The sequence below is a fragment of the Eleutherodactylus coqui genome, chromosome 1 (genome assembly GCF_035609145.1).
Source record: "Eleutherodactylus coqui strain aEleCoq1 chromosome 1, aEleCoq1.hap1, whole genome shotgun sequence".
In the NCBI taxonomy this organism is placed as follows: domain Eukaryota; kingdom Metazoa; phylum Chordata; class Amphibia; order Anura; family Eleutherodactylidae; genus Eleutherodactylus; species Eleutherodactylus coqui.
Genome location: NC_089837.1, coordinates 342,465,727 through 342,491,521, shown reverse-complemented (window position 1 = coordinate 342,491,521; position 25,795 = coordinate 342,465,727). Strand labels below are relative to the sequence as shown.

Here is a 25,795-nt window from a genome sequence, read left to right as displayed (position 1 = left end):
TCTCCTTTAACACCAAACCCCCTAAACTCCGGGTCTTGTCTTATGGCTTATATTAATTTCTCTAGCACTAAAGGTCCCTGTACGTCCCACAGACTGCTGCCTGACTATTGCTTCTGTTCTTACACAGGAGCTTTACTCATTTAATTAAATGGATGCGGATGGGGATCGATCCGACCCGCCCACCTCCATTTACATTTAACATTGAGCAGCTTCTGTTTACACAGATTTACAATCACTTGGTTTTTAGCACTACTAAAAACTAAGCAACTCCAACAAGTGAGTGATTTCTCGCCCAGTGCCCTGTCAGAGGGAAGGGAAGGAAGGCCAAAGAACTTCAGTGTTTCCTGCATGGAAGTCCAGTCCATCCTGTCGAAGGCCTTTTCTGCTCTCAGTTCTCAGAAATGTGAGAGGGGGATTATTTTAATTTAGCATATTGCATTAGGTTAAGAAGTAGTATTGTATTGTCTCTACCCCCCCCCCCCCCCCTAAGTCCCACTTAGAGCAATTAAGGAAGTTAAGAATTAGCTCATACGCTGAGCCAGAAGTCTGGCATAAATCTTGAGATCGGCGTTTAGAAGTAAAATCTGTCTGTAGTTATAGGACAGCAATATATCATGTATTTGGGTATAAAACTATGCCAACAATGGCTAGATCTACTCTTATTGAACTATCTCCACCTCCTACAGTCTTGTAGAGACACTTTTTCTTCCTTTTATCTCATGCATTAGAAGAAAAAAACCTTGTAAAATACCTAGTCGCCCTAAATTTAACTATTTAGTCCAAATGCTCCCTATCTCCGTCCCATTCACCTTCTTTGGCAAGGGCAAGTCTTTGCTTCATAGTTATATTTGGAACAACAAGCATGCCAAAATAAACTCATCTACCCTATCCCTGCCGAGATCACTAGGGGGTCTGCGTGTTGCCAATTTACTAATATATTACTAGGCGTTTTTCCTAATGAGGACCACAAAACAGATAGCAAGCTTTGGATTGTGCTGGAGCAACAAATGTCTCCATTCACACTGAGATCAGCAATCTTAGGCCACACAGAACAACTCGCAGATGAGCTAATCAAAGTTACCCTAAAAGCTTGGTCTAAGTATCACCACACCTTTTGCCCTTCCCCTTCACCCCTGACAGATATTTCTGATTTGATAGACCTCCCTACAGCATATTCAGTTATAGTGGATGGAACTCTAATATCTGTAAAGGCCTGGCAATCTAATATGACACTTCCTAAAATTCTCTTCCTCCAGTATGTGGCACTAAAGAAGACAGCTCTCTCATTAATAGCCAGGGGATCACTTGATAGAAGTTTCACCCAACTTGAAAAGATGCTCTCCCAGGTGAGACATCTCTCTAAGCTGCTCTCAGCCCTTTACCCATCAGTTTGTGTAAACGTCGGCATCTATTCTACTGGGAGAAGGAGCTTGGGACTCACTTTACAGATACTCATGTAAGAAAGGTTTAACAACTATCTCATGGCCCTTCAAAATGCATCGGAGTGCAGGAAAACGCATATAAGATAATCTCTAGATGGTATACAACCCCTACATAGAACTATCTGTACTATCCTTCTACCTGAGACATCTGCTGGAGATGTAGCCAGGAGCCTGGCACCTATTTTCACATTTGGTGGCATTGTTCATCTCTCAGGCCATTATGGAATGAGGTCCTTGAGTTTTCCAGTGACATAGTCCTATGAGGGTTAAAATTCTAAGTACAGCACCAATCGGGCCCACCCCACTTGCCCCGTTGCCGGCCGTAAGAATAGACACCACACAGAGGTCTGGTATAGTTTCTCACACGGGACATGGCTCCCGGCTGACGTCGACGTGCTTTATTACAGATTACATGAGATCTTATACACTTTGTCCCCTCCCCACTACGGGGTGATGGGCTCATAACCATATATGGGAAGTCCGGATTTGCGGACTGAGACAGTGAAAATCATATAACAGTCATTATCTTGATACTGGCGCCTCTGGCTTACGTACAGAAAATCACGTATTCAATTAACTCCAGTACAAAGAACCACCCACTCAATTCTAAGAAGTCCGGATTTCGGGCCTGAGACAGTGAAAATTATGTACATGGTTGAACATCTTGATATGGGCTTCTGGGAAAACAGCCAAGTACATGCGTCCTTGCGTCTGGTTCGGTATCTTCTCTGAATTTCTAGAACATCTTCTTGCAAAGCCTTGGGATATCTGATGTAAGGCGACATTTAAGTTTTTTCTCATTTGGATAAAACTTGCATATAGGTATAAAAGCATAAAAAACACATATGGCAATATATATATATACCCTCACAAACCCCCCTAAAAAACTTAATATGGAGATCAAGCATCAGACCTTGCACTTTTCCTCGGTTGTCTCTCCCTTACGTCAGGGTTTCTCCACTGCCCGTAAGTCCCTACTCCTAAAAGGGAGGGATCCCTACCTCACCTCAGAAGGAGGCCATGGATTCCCTGGGCTTATTTCCGGGCCTCCATACCCTCTATCTGTACAAGTTAACACCCCACAGGGTGTGCCCTCGCCGGAAGCTAAGGTCTTCTGCACTTTCCCTAGGCAAATGGGAAGTCCACTGACAGTCCATCTTATGAGACTGAGGCAGACACAGTACTAGTCCATTTCTCCATTCTTCTGGTAACATATCTGGTTGGCATTATCGGAACTGGCTCTTCATCTTTTTTCAAACAAGGGAAACGCTGGTGTCATATTATGCAGTCCCTTACTCATACTCTTTTTGATCAAAGGGATAATACACATACAGGAAATTACATACCCCACCTTCTTCTGCTAAAATCATATCCAGGGCTACTCTAGGGCCATGGATGCAGTGGGCCCTAATTGGTCAATTAACCCTTGCAAAGCATCTCTGGTGTAGTTTACAAACCTCTGCTGATTGTAATAGATAAAATTCATCCAATCTACATTATTATTAACAGTGACAATAGAAAATGAGGACTCAAAACCTGCTTTAACCTGATCTCTAGAATTAAATTCATCTGGCACCCCCCTTGGCACTCCTATTGTATCTATGTATACATGTGGGTCAAAGTTACCACCTGGAGCGTCAACTTCTCTCTTAGCACGATGCAGTGTTGGATTCTCACCCTCAGTGTAGTTTTCATATTGCACATTTGATTGTATTAATTTGTTCTGAAACAGGGGGCTAGTGTACAGTAGTCAAAGGTGTGTGTTAGAGGAATTGTAGCACATTATAGCATGTAAAGGATATACAGGATCATTAGTTCTTTCAGTGCGAAGTGTGGATCCAAGTGGGTTTTCCTTTGAGCTTGACTGCAGTTGGGGTGAACAACATCTGGTAAGGACATTCAAACCGGGTTTCTCTCTTAAACTTTTTCACATAGACCCTGTCACCTGGTTTTAGATTGTGAAACTCATCTGTAGGACCTGGGATAAAAGCAGAGACTGCAGAATACATTATTGACAATTCCTTGGAGAGACCTATGACAACATTAACAAGAAAATCATTCCCCAAACTCTGCTATTGTGGCATGTACCCTCCTAGAAAAAGAAACACTAATGGAAGACACTCAATTCAAAATTTGCTCATTTCCTCCATTGCCTTTTGGATCTACTTTCCCCTACTCCGCGGATGGTAGGGTGTGTGAAAAGCCTGGAATATACCCAAAACAGACATGATGTGTTGCATTATTTCACCTGTGACATTTGTACCTTTGTTTGACTCAATCACTTCCGGTACCCCATATCTGCGGATTACCTCATTCATGAGCTTCTGTGCGGTTACCTGCTTATTTACTTTGGTAACAGAGTAGGTCTCCAACCTGAAAAGAAATCAACAACAAGCACATATTCATGCTTCCCAACAAGTAGGAGCTGAGTGTAGCCAATTTGCAATCCCTGAAATGGGTAGAGTGGTCTAGGCAAGTGTAATGTGGCAAATTTACTTCTGCCCTGTTGCTTACGGCAAAGATCATGCAAAACTGGACAAATGATGCAGCAGCTACAGAAAACCCAGGAGCCACCTGTCCTCGTTCAAGCATCGACATCATTGTTGCTTTGAGAGGTGCGTCTTTTCGTGCGTCAGCTGGGCCATCATGGGGCACAGGGACTATGGTAAGCAAGTTCTGTTGACTGTTCACCATACGCCGTCCCTTTTTAGTCCATTTGTCTTTTTCTTAACTGTAAAGTCTTTAGCATATCAAAGTCCAATGTTTTTATCAAAGTCCAAGTTCAAATCAAAGTCCAAAATTAGTATCAAATTCTTCTTTTCTTCTTTCTTCCACGGCTTGAGGGCCGCTGCTTTTGCTGTGTGGTCTGTGATGGCGTTGCCTCTTGCTTCTCTGGTGTAGGAATTGGTGTGAGCTTTCCACCTTGTCAGGTAGAAGTAGGGCCTCCATGAGACTGCACCGCTGCAACATTTTTAATTGGCTGTCCTGCTGAGGTAAAAAACTGTCTGGCCTTCCATGTTGGGCCTTAATCATGAGCTATGCCAAATGCATACCGGGAGTCAGTGTAAATGTTTGCCGTCTTACCTTCCTCCACTCTACACGCCTCAGCGAGTGCTTTTAATTCCGCTTCTTGTGCTGCGACATGCGGAGGCAGAGGTTCTGCTTTTTAGGACATCTTGTTGTGTAACCACCGTATATCCAGTGTGGAGTCGTCAATCACCCTGGGTACCATCTATAAAAAACAACTCAAAATATGCATTATTAACAAGGGCTTTCAGTAACTTTTTAAAACTTAAAACTTAAATTTTCTTGTTGCATCAATGCTAGACAATCAGGCTGATATTCTATTTCAAAAAGATCAGAATCTTGTTGCAAAAAATAAAAAAATTGAAAATGGCTTGCAAAAAAATTTAAAAATGGCTGACTTGCAATACCTAAATCACCTATGCCTTCTCCTCCCCCCCCTTTGAAACAGGGTACGCAATCGGAAGAATAGTACCCGGTTTCAAGGTAGTATCACATTGTAAAAAGATTTGATGGATGCAGATAAGGCCTGTAAAATGTTAGCACCTATAACAAAAACATGAGTTACATCGGGGCAGAATAATCTACAAAACATCTATTAATATTTGAAATGTGAGATCCCTTTAAGTGAATTCATTATTAGTCTGTTCCTGCCTGCAGTCTTATCAAATCTGAGACAGGAGAAAAAAAAAAAAAAAAAAATTTTTTTACTAGCTGCTCAAAATTCTCACCCCTCCCTTGTGCAAGAAGGATGAAACATTACTACGTATTATTACATCATCTAGCTCCACCCCTTCGATATTGGCTCCGTGCGTCCGTCTTCTCAGCTCCATTTCAGCGTAACAGTCCAAGCATCCACATCACAACCAAGCAAAGTCCCATGCATGGGGAGGACTTTTATCCCCAGTCAATTATCCACATCACACATTCCACGCAGCCCAAACACGGGTCACTAACTCTCATCCATCCATGCTCTCAAGTCTGCTCCGTCACCCCCTATTGAAGGCGTACCAGTACACACAGATGCACGGACAAAAAAAGTTTGACAAACATACATACATCAGCTGAAAAACACCGAGGTGAGTGCTATAATTTTATAAAGTACATAATTCTATTGAGATGAGATTGTGAATGAGCGCTATCTTTGACAAATTATGTGAAAAAAGTTTGCTGAGTGACTGAAATATTCTATATTTCTTATCTACTGAAGCTATTATATGCTGTATTAAACGCTGAAGTATTTAGTTTCTGTGACCCTGAATTTGGAGTGAACTCTGAAAGCCCCCACCCTTTTTTAAAACAAACCGTTATCTCTCCGCGACTGAGAAACACAGACTGAATAAGTTTTAGCTTAAACTATTGAAAAAACATTTTGAAATCATAATTAACACATATCCTGGGACCTTGCAACATTCATTTTCAACCCCTGTATAAGTAAGAATATACATTAGAAATTACTATATTTCCTGCCTACTAAGACAGTATAACTAATTAAATTCATTTCAATTCATTGTAAGCAAGCCAAGATATTAACCAAGGTTGTTATTACATTTTCTCTCTCGCTGTTATCTTCCTGACCTTGGAAGGCTACACAGAGACTCGCAGCTATACGTCAACAAAACTCTTCTCCCCTACAAGCAATCTGTTAACTATTTGCACTATTTGCACATACAGTATATATATATACACATATACATCCACCTGGTATGGATTACACATATTATCTATTATCTATCTTGTATTATACACATTTCCATCTCTCTTTACCAACAAATCACATGCATTGTAACTTACTTATCGACTTGCTTGTTACTCATACTTCTCTCCCCTACCTAACTGCCAATATAACCTTCAATAGACGCTCTCCTGACGCCCTCTTGATCACTTACTGTACTTTTCAACATTTCACTTACGGACACTTTCTTAAACAAATAATGTGTACATACCTAACTTACTCTGACTGTCTCTCTCTGCTTCTAGCAAACCTTGGTCTTCCAAGGCACCTCTGGGTCCTAAAGACCTCCCTCCCAGACACCATTTTGTAATCTGCCGTGCGGGTCGGTGTCACACATTTTCATTAGAGTTTTCTTACATTTTACAGATTCATCCACACGGCGGCAGCCCTTGAGGGGCTCTATCTTCTTTAATAAGATCTTACGCATATTACAACAACAAAAATAACACGCTCCACAGAATGTATCCTTCTTAATTCCAAATTGTCAGGCCCTTATATACTGGCAAGGCAACCGAAGGTCTCTTCTCCTTATGGAGCCAACTTCACAGAATGCATCCCTCTGAAATCAAATCGTTAGCCCCATATATAAGGCAAACCGACCAAGGGTCCCTTCTCCTATGAAAGTCTTATCTCACAAAATGCATCCCTCTCTGCTAAACCATTAACAACTAACTAAACTAACCTGAGGGTCCCTTCTCTTGTGAGATTAAATGAAAATAAAGAGAGAAAAAAAATTCTGCAGATACAACAAACAATCTCCACTATTGCTAAAACACTACGGACTTCAAAGTACAAATAAACTACAGACTAGTTTCTGGGTGAGCCATTGGTGCGCATATCACGGTCAGTGGTCCATGACGGCAAACCCGGAGCCCACACGAGTTACCGTGTAGAACTCTTAACCCAACCCATCCGGTCACAAACCACAGATAGTCCATCCTGCTGCAAGACTCGCAGTAAAACACAACATAAATATATGTTTGTCTTACCTGGAGTTCTAAGTGAGTTGATCAGGCTCGGTTTGCAGCAGGACGGTTTCTCAGTGGCGTGGATCCGGGTGAATTGCGCTGTAAGCTCCGATTTTACCGCCCCAGTTGGTTGCGCCATTTATGAGGGTTAAAATTCTAAGTACAGCACCAATCGGGCCCACCCCACTTGCCCCGTTGCCGGCCGTAAGAATAGACACCACACAGAGGTCTGGTATAGTTTCTCACACGGGACATGGCTCCCGGCTGACGTCGACGTGCTTTATTACAGATTACATGAGATCTTATACACTTTGTCCCCTCCCCACTACGGGGTGATGGGCTCATAACCATATATGGGAAGTCCGGATTTGCGGACTGAGACAGTGAAAATCATATAACAGTCATTATCTTGATACTGGCGCCTCTGGCTTACGTACAGAAAATCACGTATTCAATTAACTCCAGTACAAAGAACCACCCACTCAATTCTAAGAAGTCCGGATTTCGGGCCTGAGACAGTGAAAATTATGTACATGGTTGAACATCTTGATATGGGCTTCTGGGAAAACAGCCAAGTACATGCGTCCTTGCGTCTGGTTCGGTATCTTCTCTGAATTTCTAGAACATCTTCTTGCAAAGCCTTGGGATATCTGATGTAAGGCGACATTTACGTTTTTTCTCATTTGGAATTGAATAAAACTTGCATATAGGTATAAAAGCATAAAAAACACATATGGCAATATATATATACCCTCACAGTCCGAATTGAAGTTAAAATACTGTTACAGATGGTACTTTTCAACATACCTATTGAAGGTCTAAACAACCAGGCCAACAAACTGTTACTTCTTCTAATGGCCGATGCCAAACTTATAATTCTTTCTTTTGAAGGCATTCACAATCTCCTTCCAAATGGGTAGACCAGTTACATCTTATTAAAGAGATGGCTGCCCTTTTTTGTGTTATAATCAAGAAGATGGCAGTTCAGCCTTCCTGTCTATATACTTAAAGTGGAGAATTTAAGGGCTGTGTTCCAGAATTCTGGGCTGCATATTTTTGCAAGAGCTGTACTTGCACAGAAATATGTGGCTTTTGCCCTTTTTAAATACTTCATCGCCACTCTACAAAAAAAGTTGGTGGGGTATAATGATAGGGGTGACAACCTGACAAATTTACTATAATTTGCATCAGTAGCTGGAGTAAATTATAACACAAATGTATGTCCGCTCAAAGCTAGAGTAAGTTTGACTTTCTGGCACAGAGCCAGAGATGCGCCAAATTTATAAAGAGGCATACATCTCTTAATGAATTTGTCACATCCTACTCCGACAACCATTGCACCAGCATATGAAATACCAGTCTTTGTAACTGTGCCCCATGGTCTCTTAGATAGTATAGCATAAAAGAAGAGAAAGCAGGTTGAAATCTAAAATTCCATATGGTGTCTGATGAGAAGCAGACAGGAGGACACATTGCATAAAATGACAACACTATACATAAAAGCAGAGCAGTATACACAACTAGGTGGGGGTGCTATGATGGAAAATGATTCCGCCATGAATAAAAAATGTGCATGTTTTTATTCACGAATTTGCTGATGTTTTCCTGTATTGATTTGAATAGGTAATGCTATGTTCCAGCGCTTTGTCCGCCAGTAGCTTGACTCTTTCTGCGCACACATTTCCCATTCATCTCTATGGAAGATGCACACACAGAAAGAGTCAAAATGCTGGCATGCGCTGATTCCTCAAAGGGCACAGTGCTGGAATGGGGTACCCAATAAGTATGAAACACAGCTCCAATGACACCCTGTTCCCTAAGCTTTGAGCCCCATGACGTATTGATGGCCGGTTCCCTGTAAATGTCTTCCCAGTGTAGGTTGTGTTGCCAAAGCTGTTCCATAACACTGTATATAAAAGCTGTGTTTGCTCTTAGTACTCCTAGCATTGTAAAAGTTGCAGCAGCCTGTAAAAGTCACTAGTTGGGAGATGGAAACTCTCTTTTAGTTGCCAGTGTGACACTTTAGTAAATAGCAGTTAATATTAAAGACATGAATTATGTTTAAAGAAACTTTAGTCCTTTATTTGGAGAGATTTCAGCAACTGTTAAAAGTCAAGTTCCAGCTTTAGTTTTATTCAGAACATTAAACAAATCTTAAAAGTAAGGAGGTGAAATTTAGAATTTCACTGCACTCATTAAAATGAATGGGTGACTGTGTAATATATGGCAAGGCTGAGCTTGCAGTTCTTGTTCAGGCACGCTGCCTTCAGGCTAATAGAGAGGAATCCATTTATGATATTTATACAGCTCTTATCGAATGCAATAATACATTTATTTCTATCTCCCCTAATGATGGCTGCAGGCCGCCAGAAATGTATTATGTATTAACTCTAGGGCTTATGTAAAGGAAAGCAAGGGCTTTAGATCTCTGGAACAGGCAAACTGAGCTATTACTCATATAAAGATATATTATGGAGTTCAGCAGCACAGAATTTTAGACTAATTTAGATAAACATTAGCCAAAAAACACAGGTTAAATTATAAACACTGATACACCAGTAAATACATTTATTGTACATTAATTAACACTTAATTCTCTGTTTATTCATTTCAGTCCAGCTGAAAGATAGTTATGAGTCCAACACATTCTTCTTTCTGGTCTTCGACCTGTAAGTATACTCTATGCTTATTTCTAGAACTGCAATTACAATAGTTAATAAACTCTTTTAAAACTCAAGATTTTTTGCATGGGAATATTATTCACGTTAAAGGGGTTTTCCAGTCAAATACTACTGATGACCTATCCTTAGGATAAGTCATCAATAGTTGATCGGCCGGGGTTCGCTGCTTGGGACCCCACCTGATCAGCTTTGTGGGCACATGCTGTCAGCACTGCAATAACAGAAGTTGGAGCGGAAGCCTCTGCGCCGACCTCCCATGTAGTGGCCAGCAATTGTAATTGCAGGCACGGCTCCCATTGATTTCTGTTATTTCCCCGGCCGATTAACTATTGGTGACCTATCCTGATGATAGTTCATCAGTAATATTTGACTAGACTGCAGGACGTAGTCAAAACGTCGCATTACATGTCTGTGAAGGAATAAAGACGCATTCCAAGCGGATGCATTTGATTTTGCACCAATAATTTGCTGCCCTTCATCTTCTTGGAGTAGTTTGCAATCCGGGTGTTCGGATCCTACTAACAATGGGGCGTGCATAGGAAGATTGCTTCTCCATAAGGTTTTGGAAGCTTTGTGAGTGCTGCTGACAATTGCTTTCTTCTAGGACTATCCTGATGATAGGTCATCAATAGTATTTGATTAGAAATTTGACCCCTTTAAATCTGCAAAATTCCAAAAACAACCTAGCTAGTAAATGCTTTCCAACCTGAGACAGTGGGGAAAATTGTGTGATAAAATGTTCCATGGCAATCTGACATGTTCTGAATCTTCAGACATTACTCTACAGTACAGCAGGGGTAGTACATTGAGATTGATATTACCCCGTTTCCCTGAAAATAAGACATACCCTGAAAATAAGACATAGCATGATTTTCCAGAATTTTTAAGGATGCAAAATGATTTTTCAGGCTTTTTGAGGATGCTTGATATATAAGCCCTAATCCAAAATTAAGCCCTGCTAACAGCTAATTAAAAAAGTCAATTTAAATAGTGTCCAGGAAGCTATACATGTAAAAAAGTTAAACCTTTTTGAACAAAAATTAGTATAAGACACTGTCTTCTTTTCGGGTAAATAAACTGCAATTTGGCCTCACTGAATGGTCGCCAGAGAATGCTGGCAACAGCCCTGTTCTCTCAGTAAGGCTGCCAAGATGTAACTTTCTAAGAATTAGTAAAGAGGAGAATTTTTGATTCTGAAAGCACTTTGGTTAGTACTTCTGGGGGAGTTGTGCCTGGTATTTATTAGGTGATATTATACCTAACACTGTGACTATTATTGTCAGGGGCATTGTGGTTGTTAGGGCATGGAGGCTTGTATCCATGGGGCACTGTGGCAGTGTTATAGAGGCACCTGCAGTTGTGCCTTGGTATCCAGGGGTATCACTTGGTGGTTGGTATTTCAAGGACTTCCCCCTGACCCTGTCCTGGATCACCTCCTCCTGCTTTCTGCCACACCAGACTGCCTGAGATGATTGGATTTTACAGACACAGCCAAGCAGACTATTCCACGTTATTGGAATAACTCCCAAAGAAGTGAACGAGACCTACAGAAAGAGCGTAGCACATAATTCAGAAGCCGGGAGGAGGTGAGCTAAGTCTTGGTGGCCGGGGGGTGGGGGGTGCAGTTCTTGAGAATGGTACTGGTTTCCCGGGTGGGACCTACATCTATCATATTTCTGTGAATATGCCTTAAATGTCTGAGACAGGAATATCACGTCAAAGTCCTCATACGCATTAGATTAATGTTAATTAAACCTACTGATATCGGTGGGATTGCTTGACTATTTAATTTGATAGCGGTTGACTTGAATCTCCCCTGATTGTCTGGGGATAAACAGAGTTCAGGGCATGTTGGATTTTAACATGTGATCTCCTACTTGAGATCACATGCACCCTCGGCTGGGCATGCGTGTCTGTGTGTGTTGGGGGGTGGGGGTGGGGGAGTCAACATAAACACTGGTTGACCAATAGCTACAGGGTGTATGGCCACTTTTACCCTTTTGTGTAGCATTATCTATAAACTCATTTCTGTAGGCACTTTATCCTTTATCAATATTGTTTATTTGGTTGATTTATACTGATTTTGTCTCATGATCACTTGGATGTTGCCTATATTTATGCATCCTTTTCTCAGGTTGTTATGCCTATACATACTCCCTTTTATTAGTATCCCATATCCTGTATGTTGCTATTATATTTTGTTCATATTATATAGCCTATCCCTGAGTTTTTCAACATACTATGAAGGGACTGGATTGTATGGCTGAATAGAAGAACAAATTAGTAATGCAATTCTAGTGCTCTAAAATAGTACAGTCGTTCTTGGCACAAACCTGAACGAGGCCTAATTTGACTGTTTTATATATATCTATATCTATCTATCTATCTATCTATCTGGATAGATAGATAGATAGATAGATAGATAGATAGATAGATAGATAGATAGATAGATAGATAGATAGATAGATAGATAGATAGATAGATAGATATACACACATGCTATGAAAATAACATTTTATATTTAGAGTCAGTCACTGCAAGTGTTCTGAAGATGAACTGTGTGTTGTCGGCCCGGATTCAACAAGTACACGTCTTTGGGTTCTTATTACTATGGTCTTCCTCCTTGTAAGATCTGTCGGCTCATCAGCATTGTGAGATGCATAAACAGTTCACATACATCTTCCTCTAGGAACACAGGCAATCTCCTGGACTTTACACTTCAACAGATGAATGAGGTTTATGAATGTCATTCTAATGAGCTTAGGATATATGTCCCATGCCAAGGCATTCTGTGGATTGTTGGGTACGGTACCTGCCATCTTGTCTGTATAACAGCTGCCCCTCCGACGGCCAGCTATTACCAGCTCAGATGTCCCCGTACCCTTTACTGTGACCTGTTATAATTACTCTGCATGTTATTTTTACCTTTTGCTCTATCCGCTTGCTAGGATGCCAGTGAGAACTTCTCATAGCTGCTCCAGGCACATTTAGATCCTGACATTTTGGATGGTCTCGTTGAATAACACTTTGACCAGACACAAATCATTCATTGAAATATCGTAAACGCTCTTTAACATATATTCAAAACTGTCAACAAATGCTGAGCTTAGTCTCAAACTAAGGGCGCGGTTAGACGAGCGTTTTTTTTTTTGCACGCCCAAGTGCGCAAAAAAAAAAATTGCATCTATTAGAATTATTGGTTTCCTATAAAGTGTTCACATGTCCGTTTTTTAGAGGCGCAAAATACTTGCTCCTGCAAAAGATAGGACATGCGTGCCTATAATGCGCGCCGGTAAGGTTCATGCTGTGCATAAAGACATCCTTTGATGTCCGTTAATCTCACGGGTAGTCCCCTCATCACTGCACACTGTGACAGCACTGTCGCAGGGTTTAGTGATGAGGGATCTGCCGTGGGGATTAAAGCATTCCCTCCCACAGCTGTCACAAAGGACCGCAATGCTATCCCATTGCTTTCAATGGGGCTGGTGCTCTTGCTGCCCCATTGAATGCAATGGGATGAAGGCAATCCCTGCAGCGATGATTTTCGGGGGGGTTGATTGAAATATAAGCCCTACCCCGAAAATCATCCCCAGCTGTTATTACTGTGACCAATCAGAGGCAGCTCTCACTCATTCAGCAGTAGTGCTTTCTGGAAGTGGGGATTTTTCAATCTTTGGCCATCAGAATATAGATGAAGACTGACAGGGACAGGGAGAGGAGCCGGACAGATATTGTAGGAGAGTTAATTATTTTTAACACCTAGGGATGATTTTCAGGGTAGGGCTTATATTTCAAGCCACCCCCCCCCCCCCCGAAAATCATCACTGTAGGGGTTGCCTTCATCCCATTGCTTTCAATGGGGCAGCAACAGCGCCAGCCACATTGAAAGCAATGTGATAGTATCGCAGCCCTCTGCCACAGCTGTGGCAGGGGATTTTTTCGTGCCTGTGGGGAGTCCCATCATCACTGAACATTGTGACAGCGCTGTCACAGGGTTCAGTGATGAGGGGACCTTCGTGGAGCGGCTGCACTTTTACAAACACAGCTGCTCCAGTGAACAGGCATATGCCCGTTGAAGGCCTGCACACAATATTTTGGACACATGTAAAAAAAAAGCGCGGAGCTTTAGTCACGCACATTTTGAACATCTGTGAAGCGCATTTAATTTTGCACACATAGGCGCGCAAAAAAAACGCTCGTCCTACTGAGCCCTATCGGAGTGGTGGAAACAGACTGAACTAGATGGACATTGTCTCCCTTCAGCCTAACATACTAGGTTACTATGTTATGTTAGTGATAAAGTGCATGGATTTTAGGCTTTATTCATACGAGCGTATATACTCGGCTTTGTCACCACGTTTTCATGCCCGGCTGATTTACACGATCATCGGGCGAATTTATGACATGTAAAAATGTTGCACCATACAAAATGGAACATACGTGACCAAAATCCATGTTGGCTATTATACGCTGGGTAAAAAGATAGTTTGGGTTCTATCTTTTGACTGATATACACCAGCGGCTCCCATAGACTCCTATGGGAGCTGAAAAAAAAGGGAGAGGGAAGCAGTTTAGCAGCATCCAACGCTGCAAAAAACTTGCAGGTGCCTCTATTTAGGCTTTTGAAGTAATTCTGAGGATTTAAGCTGAGTGAGGGTTTTCCGGGCGGCGACAAATTTTTTCGCTTACACTTCGCATCCGGTTGTGTGAATCGACAAGAAAACGCTAATTAAGTTTAGGACTTGATCATGGAAAATCGTCCATTCCTGTGAATTTACGGTGCGAATGTAAAAACTCATACGCTCGTGTGAAGCAGCCCTTCGAAAGAGATTAATCAGTGCTGCTATTATCTAGTATACATTCACTCTTCAGGTCCCTTTTTTTGGAAGTTAATCTACAGTTTTCCTTATAAACCCACAATACCTCCACACACAGCCTCAATATGAAAAAAGTCTTCCCCGTAGATTAAAAGGTGAGGACTAGAGATGAGCGAGCACCAAAATGCTCGAGTGCTCGTTACTCGAGTCGAACTTTCAGTGATGCTCGAGAGTTCGTTTCGAGTAATGAACCCCATTGAAGTCAATGGGCGACTCGAGCATTTTTGTATTTCGCCGATGCTCGCTAAGGTTTTCATTTGTGAAAACCTGGGAAATTCAAGAAAGTGATGGGAACGACACAGAAACGGATAGGGCAGGCGAGGGGCTACATGTTGGGCTGCATCTCAAGTTCCCAGGTCCCACTATTAAGCCACAATAGTGGCAAGAGTGAGACCCCCCCCCCGCACTGTCAGCATAAAGATCGTTCTCCTCTGCCACAGCTGTAACAGCTGTGGCAGAGCAGAACGATGTTAGCACATTGAATTCAATGGAGCCGGCTGTATTGCCAGCTCCATTGAAAGCAATGGGCTGCCGGCGATCACGGGATGAATTGTCGGGAAGGGCTTAAATATATAAGCCCTTCCCTGCAATTCATCCAGAAATGTGTAAAAATAAAAAAAATATATATACTCACCTGGTCCCGGCAGACGGAGTTCAGCGCGGCCGGCTGCAGTCCTCCTGAACTGCTCTGAACAGCTGTGAGTAGTATTCAGCAGCCGGGGATTTAACATCCCCGCCTGCTGAATGAGCTGCCTCTAATTGGTCACAGCCTGACCAATCAGAGGCAGATCTCACTCACACATCCATTCATGAATTTATGAATGGGTGAGTGACTGCTGCCTCTCATTGGCTCAGCGGGACCAATCTGAGCCAATGAGAGGCAGCAGTCACCCACCCATTCATAAATTCATGAATGGGTGTGTGAGTGAGATCTGCCTCTGATTGGTCAGGCTGTGACCAATTAGAGGCAGCTCATTCAGCAGGCGGGGATTTTAAATCCCCGTCTGCTGAATACTACTCACAGCTGTTCAGAGCAGTTCAGGAGGACTGCAGCCGGCCGAGTGAGGACCCCTAGTGAGGACCCCTGAACCCCTTCCTCATCATCCATATTTCTAAGAAATTATCCCTACCGTGTGCAGGTTATATAGAATTAGCGGGACAGATGACAGGGACTGATATAATCGATTAAGAAATGGGTACAATTCACTATAGATGGGGCACGTATAATGTTGATCATTTTACATTATAAATTCTTTAATTGTTATAAATTATTATTAATTATTTTGTATTTATTAAGAACACTAAATGCTAAAACTGAACATATTGTCTCATGGGATGGCCAGTGATGTGACAAATTTAATTAAGAGACGTGCACCCCTTAATAAAGTTGCTACATCTTTCTTCAGGGTGCACTGTACTAAGTAAATGTGCTCCTGTATGTTCATTTAATTAACACATTTCCATGAAAAAGTATACAGAAAATAATACAAATGTCACTGTAAATTCTGCGTATTTCCTTTAGGATGAAAAGAGGGGAACTCTTTGATTATCTGACAGAACAAGTCACCCTTAGTGAGAAGGAAACAAGGTAAGTGTTTGGTTCTTATTGTGCCTCAGTACACAGAGAGGGAAAATACATTTACTGCCACCTCTCACCTGCACGTGGGGGACACATGAGCCCTGCTCTCCATATCAAAGTGATCCAGTACTTGAATCAAACATTAATGGCAGGACGATACAATACCAATGTGCTATAACTGTGTATACTGGGGACAACCACTTTATTAGTGCTGGGACTCTAGGGGCTGAAGATGACATTCATAAGATTGTGGTGCCGGACTATTTTTCCATGACCCACCCTGTATTATAGAGCACAAACCATACACAAAAGTGTGACCACTATTAGAATAGAGTGGAGAAGATGAGGTGTTTGGGGTTAGCATATATCTTAAAGGCAGGGGCATAGCTAAAGGCTCATGGGCCCGGGTGAAAAAGTTTATCTTTGGGCCCCCCAACTTCTCTTAAAGGGATTTCCCCACCTCCAAGATAAACCAGCTATCTTCTGGCTAGTTCATCAATAGCTGCGCAGGAACCCCACCAGTCAGTTTACCACCAGAGCCCATGTTTTAATGTTTCTGAAAACAGACTGCCCCATACATTGGACAGGGGCTTTACTGCAGGTCCCATTGAAGTGAACGGGACCCACCTTGCAGTACCATGCCCGACCACTGTGCAGTTTACGGAGCAGTCTGCTTTCGCATCCAAGCTTGGCCTTTGCTTTAGCCCCATAGTGAATTTCAAAACACACATCCTGTTCCAATAGCACCTTGTGGACTTATTTGAGTTCTTGGAGCTGTAGCCACTGCATGTTAACAGTAAAACATGTTCACCACGAACTGCCATGGTTTTGAATGTGCCATGGGAAGTGCAGATGAAGCATAATGACATCCTTAAATGATGCATTATTTGCATAATGTGTGCACTTTGTTTCAGATCCCTGGGGACAAATAATGTAGTTAAATTATCTTTAAACTCCTCTGATTTAAAGAAACCTTTTAGATGAATTTAAGTATGATACATGTCAATGAAATCCCAAGTCATTTAAACGGATTTGATCATCTAATGTAACATCCGCAGGAAGATAATGCGAGCCCTGCTTGAAGTTGTTGCACACCTGCATTCCCAGAACATTGTTCACAGAGACCTAAAACCAGAAAACATCCTTCTGGATGACGACATGAACATCAAGCTGACAGATTTTGGATTTTCTTGTGAAATTGCTGAAGGAGAGACATTAAAAGGTAAGATGTCCTACAACTAGTCCTCCAATTTTATCAATGATGCAACACAACCACTGACAGCTGTAGTAGAAATGAACAGGTTGTACAGATTCTGATTTATGTGTCTGCTGTTCACACATGCAAATAAGGAAGATGGAACAATATTGCTACAGCGCCACCTATTGGACGGCAGCATTCCTGCAAATCAGTGTCCGACACTTTATACAAGTGGGGGTTTGCCCCTCATCAGTGTGCAGTAGGGTTCTAGCTTGGCAATAGGTGGCGCTGCAGAGGTGTTGTTCCACCTTACTTATTTGCATATTTCCCAGAGGAGCATGAATAGCCTTATAAGTCTCCTCAGTCACCTTCTAGGTGCTCTCCTTAATGAGTGACGCTACCCTTTCCGACTCTTCACACATAACATGCTGATCATTACTGACGTCTTACACCCAATAGGCTGTGTTATTTACAGAGTGCCACCAAATGTACTGTACACAGTGGATGTTTGCAACTGTATGCCTAAATAGCTGCCATTGTGCTTAATAAAAAGTAAACATTTCTTTTGACTGGATCACTTCGTCTTGAAAACTGTAGTCTGCTATATTTTTCAGTCCTACAGCAAAGAAAAACAGCTTAATGTATACCAAAGGACATTTGTTGGTGTAGGTTTTGCTAGTGATAGTCTATGAGCAAGTGAACATAGATGTTGGAAAGTGTTCTCTATGTAGAGAAGTGATGTGAACAGAGCCTAAGATTGTAATCTTTATTGATATCATTCCACACACAGGGAGTAGTGAAAAAGGTCATATAGATTACCTGTGAATCATACCATAAGATTAGACCCTAATGCCAAGTGGCTTACTCCAAAGTCTTCTCCAGTTGGGATTTTTTTCAACTAAACCTTTGGAGATCATCAAAAGCCAAAATGATTGAAAACGTTTAGGGTATAAGGTGTGACCTATAAACGTTTGTGAGGAAGAGGTCTGTTGACCTCGAAACACATATATATGCTGGTTTTATAAATAAACAGAGCAGTTTCGCAAATACCCATCATATGTTATTATATACATCTAGAGGTCGTGCCTTACACCCAAACTCTTTCTCAACAGTTTTGTTGTCTAACATCTACCCTGTCAGGTATGACGCTACTTGGGGTCGTCTGCACCTACTGTATATAGGGATTTTTCCCTTTATTCAAAAATTTCAGCCCATTGTCCTCAATTTTTCTTTTTTTTTTTTGCTGGGATTGCTCAACCATTCTTTTACTATCCTGCTTACCTTACCTTTGGGGTTCATTAGGAACAGAATATTATTCATATGGCCAGCTTCATTAAAGAAAGTCATAACAGAAAACCTCATATTATTCATAGTTATAGGGTTTGTATGTTATGTAACCCACATGAAAAACAGTATAAAAAAATCTAAATAAGAAAAGAATACCAGAACTGCTGATTTTTATTAACCTTGCCTTAAAATAAAATGCTCAGAAAGTTGAATGTACCCCAAATTAGTATCAAGGCAAATGTCGACTCTTTCTGCAAAAAAATCAAGCCCTCATACAGCTCTACCTACAGAAAAATACAAAGTTATGGCTCTCATAATATGGCAACACAAAACCTAGTTATTTTTAAAGTGACTTTATTGTGCATTAGTAATTGAACTTAAAAAATATATAAATTTAGTATCACCATATTTGTACTGTCCCACAGGAGAGAGCTTACATGTCATTTGTACCTCTTAGTGACTGCCATAAAAATTAAACGCAAAAAACAAAACCCCAAATTTGGTGCCATCGTCCCCACAAAAAACAAGTCCTCATACAGCTACGGTACAGTTGATGTAAAATTAAAAAGTTATCGCTCTTGAGTTGTGAGGATGAAAAATATTGATTGGACATGAATGACGAGGCCTGTTTTGGGCTTAATAGGTGTTGGCGAAATATTTGCAAATTGGTATGTTTTCTGGTGGCCAAATTAGGAATTAATGATCCAGCTCGAGGAAGCTTACAAATCACACACATCCCTCAATGTGATAGGAAGTAGTCTGTGATAGGAAGTAGCCTATCTTTATTAGTGCTGCATCTCAATTTATAGTATTAAGTAAAACAGAACATATTCTTGGGAAACTGGTGCAGATAACGTCAAGGTCACCAGTCTGGATTTCTTGTATCACTTTGGGAAGACTAAGATATTGAGTCTGGAAGGCTCTTAGTTAATGGAAAATCACAAGGTATATGATAGAACAGACAGAAGATATAATGCCTTCACATTTACCAATATAGAATTTGCTTCTTCTATTTACCTGTTTCTTTTTTTCCATAAAGAAATATGTGGCACCCCGGGATACCTGGCCCCTGAAATTCTTCAGTGCTCCATGGATGAGTACCATCCCGGCTATGGTAAAGAAGTAGACATGTAAGTTATTCATACATTATGAACTAGAGTTTATAAATACGGTAATATTACAATTCTGAGTGTTTCTATTACAATGATAAATGCAATGAGCTTTGTAGAAATGATGCAGCCACTATAAGGCCAGAAATGCATTGTATTAGTATTTGTCAGCCAAAACAAGGAGTGGATCCAAAACATGGAAGAGATACAGTTCCCTCTATTAAAGTTTTTCTCTGTGTAGGTCCGACTCCTTGCTGCAGTGTGAAAGTGGCGTTACTATGCAGTTTTTGACAACTGTAGTATAAAACATGAAATTGTTGGACTTTTGTCATCTGCAGGTGGAGCAGTGGAGTGATCATGTACACCCTTTTAGCAGGATCGCCCCCATTTTGGCACAGGAAACAAATGCTGATGTTACGAATGATCATGAGTGGAGAATATCAGTTTGGTTCCCCAGAGTGGGATGACCGATCAGACACAGTTAAAGACCTGGTACAGCACAATGTTTTTAGTCACTGTGCTTCTAAATTTTATGTAATGAATGTTGTATAAATAATAGAGATGAGCGAGCACCAAAATGCTCGGGTGCTCGTTACTCGGGACGAAATTATCGCGCTGCTCGAGGGTTCGTTTCGAGTAACGAACCCCATTGAAGTTAATGGGCGACCCGAGCATTTTTGTATATCGCCGATGCTCGCTAAGGTTTTCATTTGTGAAAATCGGGGCAATTCAAGAAAGTGATGGGAACGACACAGCAACGGATAGGGCAGGCGAGGGGCTACATGTTGGGCTGCATCTCAAGTTCACAGGTCCCACTATTAAGCCACAATAGCGGCAAGGGTGCCCCCCCCCCACCCGCACTGTCAGCATAAAGATCGTTCTCCTCTGCCACAGCAGTAACAGCTGTGGCAGAGAAGAACGATGTTAGCCCATTGAATTCAATGGAGCCAGCAATACAGCAGGTTCCACTGAAAGCAATGGGCTGCCGGCGTGCGCGGGATGAATTGTCGGGAAGGGCTTAAATATAGAAGCCCTTCCCTGCAATTCATCCAGAAATGTGTAAAAAAAAAATATATATACCGTATATACCGGCGTATAAGGCGACGGGGCGTATAAGACGACCCCCCAACTGTCACCTTATACGTCGGGAATACAGCGGAGCAAAAAATGTTCTGCCAGGGACCAGGAGGAAGCGACAGCCTGCAGCAGCGCCGCAGAACGCCAGGGGAGGTGAGTAATGATTTTTTATTTTTGACACTTTCTTTTTTTTGTATTACCGGCGTATAAGACGACCCCCGACTTCAGAGCAGATTTTTCGGGGTTCAAAAGTCGTCTTATACGCCAGTATATACGGTATATACTTACCTTGTCCCGGCAGACGGAGTTCAGCGCGGCCGGCCTACAGTGGGTGTGAAGGGAGTGTGAGTCAGACCTGCCCCCTGATTGGCTCAGCGCTGAGTCTGACTCACACTCCCTTCACACCCACTGCCGGCCGCCGCGGCTGAACTCCATCTGCCGGGACAAGGTAAGTATATATATATATATATATATGTATATATATATATATTATATATATATATTTTTTTTTTATTTTAACACATTTCTGGATGAATTGCAGAGAAGGGCTTATATATTTAAGCCCTTCCTGACAATTCATCCCGCGCACGCCGGCAGCCCATTGCTTTCAGTGGAACCTGCTGTATTGCCGGCTCCATTGAATTCAATGGGCAAACATCGTTCTCTGCCACAGCTGTTACAGCTGTGGCAGAGAAGAATGATTTGTCTTCTATATGTTCTCAATCGGGTCGGCGCTGCTGCTGCCGGCCCCATTGAGCGCATATAGAGAAGAGAACAGGAATCGCAGATCGCAGATAGCTGCGATCTGCGATTTCTGACTATGGCCTAAGAAGGACCGTTGGGGTTCTTGAAGCCTAAAATACTCCTAACGCTCTGCCTATAGCAGCTCCGGCATCAACAGCACTTTCCCTGAACTATGTCAGAATGCATCTGTGGCGAGCCGCGGGCGGGCAGATTTTAATACTCGGGTGACACCTGATCTCGCCAGCCACTCACTGCAGGGGGGTGGTATAGGGCTTAAACGTCGCAGGGGGAAGTTGTAATGCCTTCCCTGTCTTTCTATTGGCCAGAAAAGCGCGCTAACGTCTCAGAGATGAAAGTGAAAGTAACTCGAACATCGCGTGGTACTCGTCTCGAGTAACGAGCATCTCGAACACGCTAATACTCGAACGAGTATCAAGCTCGGATGAGTACGCTCGCTCATCTCTAATAAATAACCTTTTCAGAATACCGCTGTATTTTTGCTCTGTGTTCCCTACATGGAGTCCCAAATCCTGCATTATTTTTTATAGCACATGTACAGACCTTCTGCATACCAATAAAGCTAAGAAGGATCTGTCAGCCCTCTTGACATGCCTTGTGCCGCTCCTCTGTTAATCCTCCTGGAAATGTATGACTCTATTGTCTAGTGGATGCTAGCTTTCTCCTTATCAACAGGGTATGCCTCTACAATGTCTGACACTCCTAGCACAGATTGGACACTATCAGAGTGCAGAGGGAGAGGCACCATTAATAGGGGGAGAATGGTATTATATAGCTGTCAATTTATTCATACACTTCCAGGAAGAATAAAAGAGGAACTACACATAACAGAGTTTTTATGAACAATTACACTAGCATTGTTATGTTAAGGGGAATACAAGTATCTGCTAAAACAAATATGTCATGAGAGATGACCGCCTCAAAACATTAACCCCTATTTATATGGAAGCTGGCCCTAGGATTAGCGGATAGCTGTGGCTCTGGATTCAGAGATGTTCAGAGATCAGCTATCATCAGTGAGTCAATACCTTTAATGGCATCAGCCTTCAGGAAGGTCCCTGCGTCTATGCTACTTGTGCAGAAGGTCAAGAGCAGTGTTGTCTCTCCTTAAGCAGAGTACCCAAAAGGTATGTCGAGACACCTAGGGAGTGAATAGGTCGGGGAATGGCATATTCTCTCCCCAAGGAAAGCACCAAGAAGGGGTGTGAAAAGACACCCGAAAAGTGAGTGAGGAGACTTATACGGCCATGCACGCTCCCCTGGGTAATTTATGCAAATAAGGAAAATGGAACAATACCTCTGCAGTGACACCTATTGGAAGGCAGCATCCTTCAAATCAATGTCAGACCCTTTATACCGGTCTTTATAACAATGATTGGGAATAGGAAACCAAGCCAGAAAACCATAGGCATACAGCTGTTCCGGAAAGGAATGCTGCCATCCAATGGGCGGCGCTGCAAAGGTATTGTTCCATCTTCCTTATTTGCAGTTGTGCAGAAGGAGCAGAAAATTAGGCTCTTAACATTAGAGTAACAGAGCTGTGAATTTAGGAGAGCATGTTAGCATGTTGGTATTCTGATGTAGGTTAGGGTAATGAATCCTAATTTATGTAGTGAATACAAGTTTGAAAGACAATGATACTTTAATGTGACTAAATATCAGAACAACATTGCAATCAAACTGCTGCCACAAGAGGAACTTAAAACATTTTGTTATTTCAGATTGCACGACTCCTAGTAGTGAACCCCGAAAGACGTCTGACAGCAGAGGAAGCACTAGCACATCCCTTTTTCCAACAATACATAGTAGAAGAAGTGCGCCATTTTAGTCCGTACAGAAAGTTTAAGGTAAGTCTGTAATTCAACTTCACATATTTTTACACAGGTTTCAAACTGTTAAAATCATGTTGTTTTTCTCTAGGAGGTTGGGGTGGACCAACTTTTAAGACAAATGGGCCCTGCCCACGCGCCCAAAGCATAAAGGGGCGTAACTGCCAAACTGCACATACATATATATATATATATATATATATACACACACACATACATATATATATATATATATATTGTTAGTGGGTAGAGCTGTTTTTTCCTTATGCAGCTCTCTGAATTCCCTGCTTCCCATCATAGAGCTGACAATAACATTGTAGCTGCCTGCAGCCACCATAAGGAGAAACTTACTGCATAAAAATCCATACAGTGCCCATTAAAATCTATGGTTCACATGATAGAACCCCCGACAGACCTCCATTATAAGTCAGCAGAGCCTATGGGTGTACCTTTGCTGTGACGGATGTGTAACTGTATCATGGTTTCCTTTCAGAAGACAGGAATAGGAAGTGCCAACTTTTTTCCTTATGCCTTAAACATTTACATAGGATATACCCTCAACAGCAGCATTTTATTTACAAGTAGTACATATAACCCCCTTCAGCATACTGCTAAATGAATACAGACCTCATAAATAATGATACAGAGCCCAGTCCTGGAACCCGCAATATATAGACATCAACCTCCTCATATATACAAACCCCCCTATAAAGTCCTCAGTCCCCAGACCAGAAACCCCATAAATTAGTGACTCCAGATCAAACAGCCCACCTCAATTAAAGACTCAAGACCCCCTAACAAAGTATCATCAAGATAACCATCCTCATAACAATGTTAGCTAGAATAGGTAGCTGTAACGTAAGCCAACCACCACCCCCTCCTGTTTTCCTGGACAGAACAGTAGCACCATGTGCAAGAATTTTCTGGGTGGGGGGCCTTGAAATATAAGCCCTACCCTGAAAATAAGCCTTAGCTGCAAAAAAAAAAAAAGAAAAGAAAAGGATACATCACCTAACAGCCGCTGATAGGTCGGCTGTGTCTTCTCGGCAGGTGCCCCGGTACTTGCTTGAAGTCTTCTGTCAACGCTTCCGGGATTGGAGGTTTAAATTCCCCGCCTCCAGGAAGCGCTGGCTATGATCATTCTCAAATGCCGGGGCTCAGTCAATCGGAGCCAGCGCTCAATGAACCAATCACAGCCATTCACTGAAAGATTGCTGAGCTGTGTAAGGTTTTTCTTTTTAAAGGATTCCATGTGTGTCCCCTAAGCCTGAAGCGCATACCCTGTTTGATATACGTACTTCTGGTTGAGAACCACTGGACAAGACTATAATGATATTGCATCTATAGTGACATTGTGCCAGGTGGCTGCATCATCCAATGGCTGTAGGCCACAGTGATGTTTTGTCCATAGGGATGTAAGGCCCCAAGTTGCTGTAGTATGACGCTAATATAAATGCAGCATCACTATGCTCTGTCATCACAATGTAGCACAGAGAATTTGTAATGGGGTACCTGCAAGAAGTTTGATGGAAAGTTTTTTTCTTCCCATTTTTATGCAAGCTGAAGGGAGGAGGAATTCTATAAAGCAAGGCAAGTCTTGGGAAGTAGCATTAAACTGTCAAAATAGTTGTAACTAGAGATGAGCGAGTATACTCACTAAGGCACATTACTCGAGCGAGTAGTGCCTTAGCTGAGTATTTCCCCGCTCGTCTCTAAAGATTCGGGGGCCAGCGTGGGAGAGCGGGGAAAAACGGAGGGGAGATCTCTCTCTCCCTCTCTCCCCCCCGCAACTCACCTGTCACCAGCGCCGGCCTCCGAATCTTTAGAGACGAGCCGGGAGATACTCGGCTAAGGCACTACTCGCTCGAGTAATGTGCCTTAGCGAGTATACTCGCTCATCTCTAGTTGTAACCTTTATTATCTGCGGACCTAGACAATTCTCAGTCCCCTTGGGTAGATTTTGAATAAGCATACTTAATAAGACATCCCTAGGTGCAATAGACATCCATGAATACATACATATTACACATAGCAGAAAACAAAAAAGAACCAAGGACCATGATGAAATTCAGCGAAGCATCGTATAGTATTCTGCCTGCCTAGGAGCCATGACAATCCAAACCTGGGTTACACCTGTTTTGTACCAATCATGAAGCAATTCCAGGTCAAATTATTTAGTGATCAAGCAAAAGATTAAATAATTCAATTAATAAAATGATCTATTTGC

The 25,795-nt window shown here is 42.0% G+C and overlaps 1 protein-coding gene across 2 annotated transcripts in view; it reads left to right on the top strand.

Moving 5' to 3' along the window:
• The window catches only part of PHKG1 (phosphorylase kinase catalytic subunit gamma 1), a 38,714-nt gene that overhangs the window by 11,432 nt on the left and 1,487 nt on the right, over positions 1-25,795 (top strand). For both annotated transcript variants that reach the window (XM_066576119.1, XM_066576129.1), the window contains exons 4-9: positions 9,784-9,838; positions 16,250-16,315; positions 17,365-17,528; positions 19,831-19,921; positions 20,239-20,392; positions 23,461-23,586. In XM_066576119.1, coding sequence (XP_066432216.1) covers positions 9,784-9,838; positions 16,250-16,315; positions 17,365-17,528; positions 19,831-19,921; positions 20,239-20,392; positions 23,461-23,586 — 656 coding nt within the window. The remainder of the gene's footprint in view (positions 1-9,783; positions 9,839-16,249; positions 16,316-17,364; positions 17,529-19,830; positions 19,922-20,238; positions 20,393-23,460; positions 23,587-25,795) is intronic.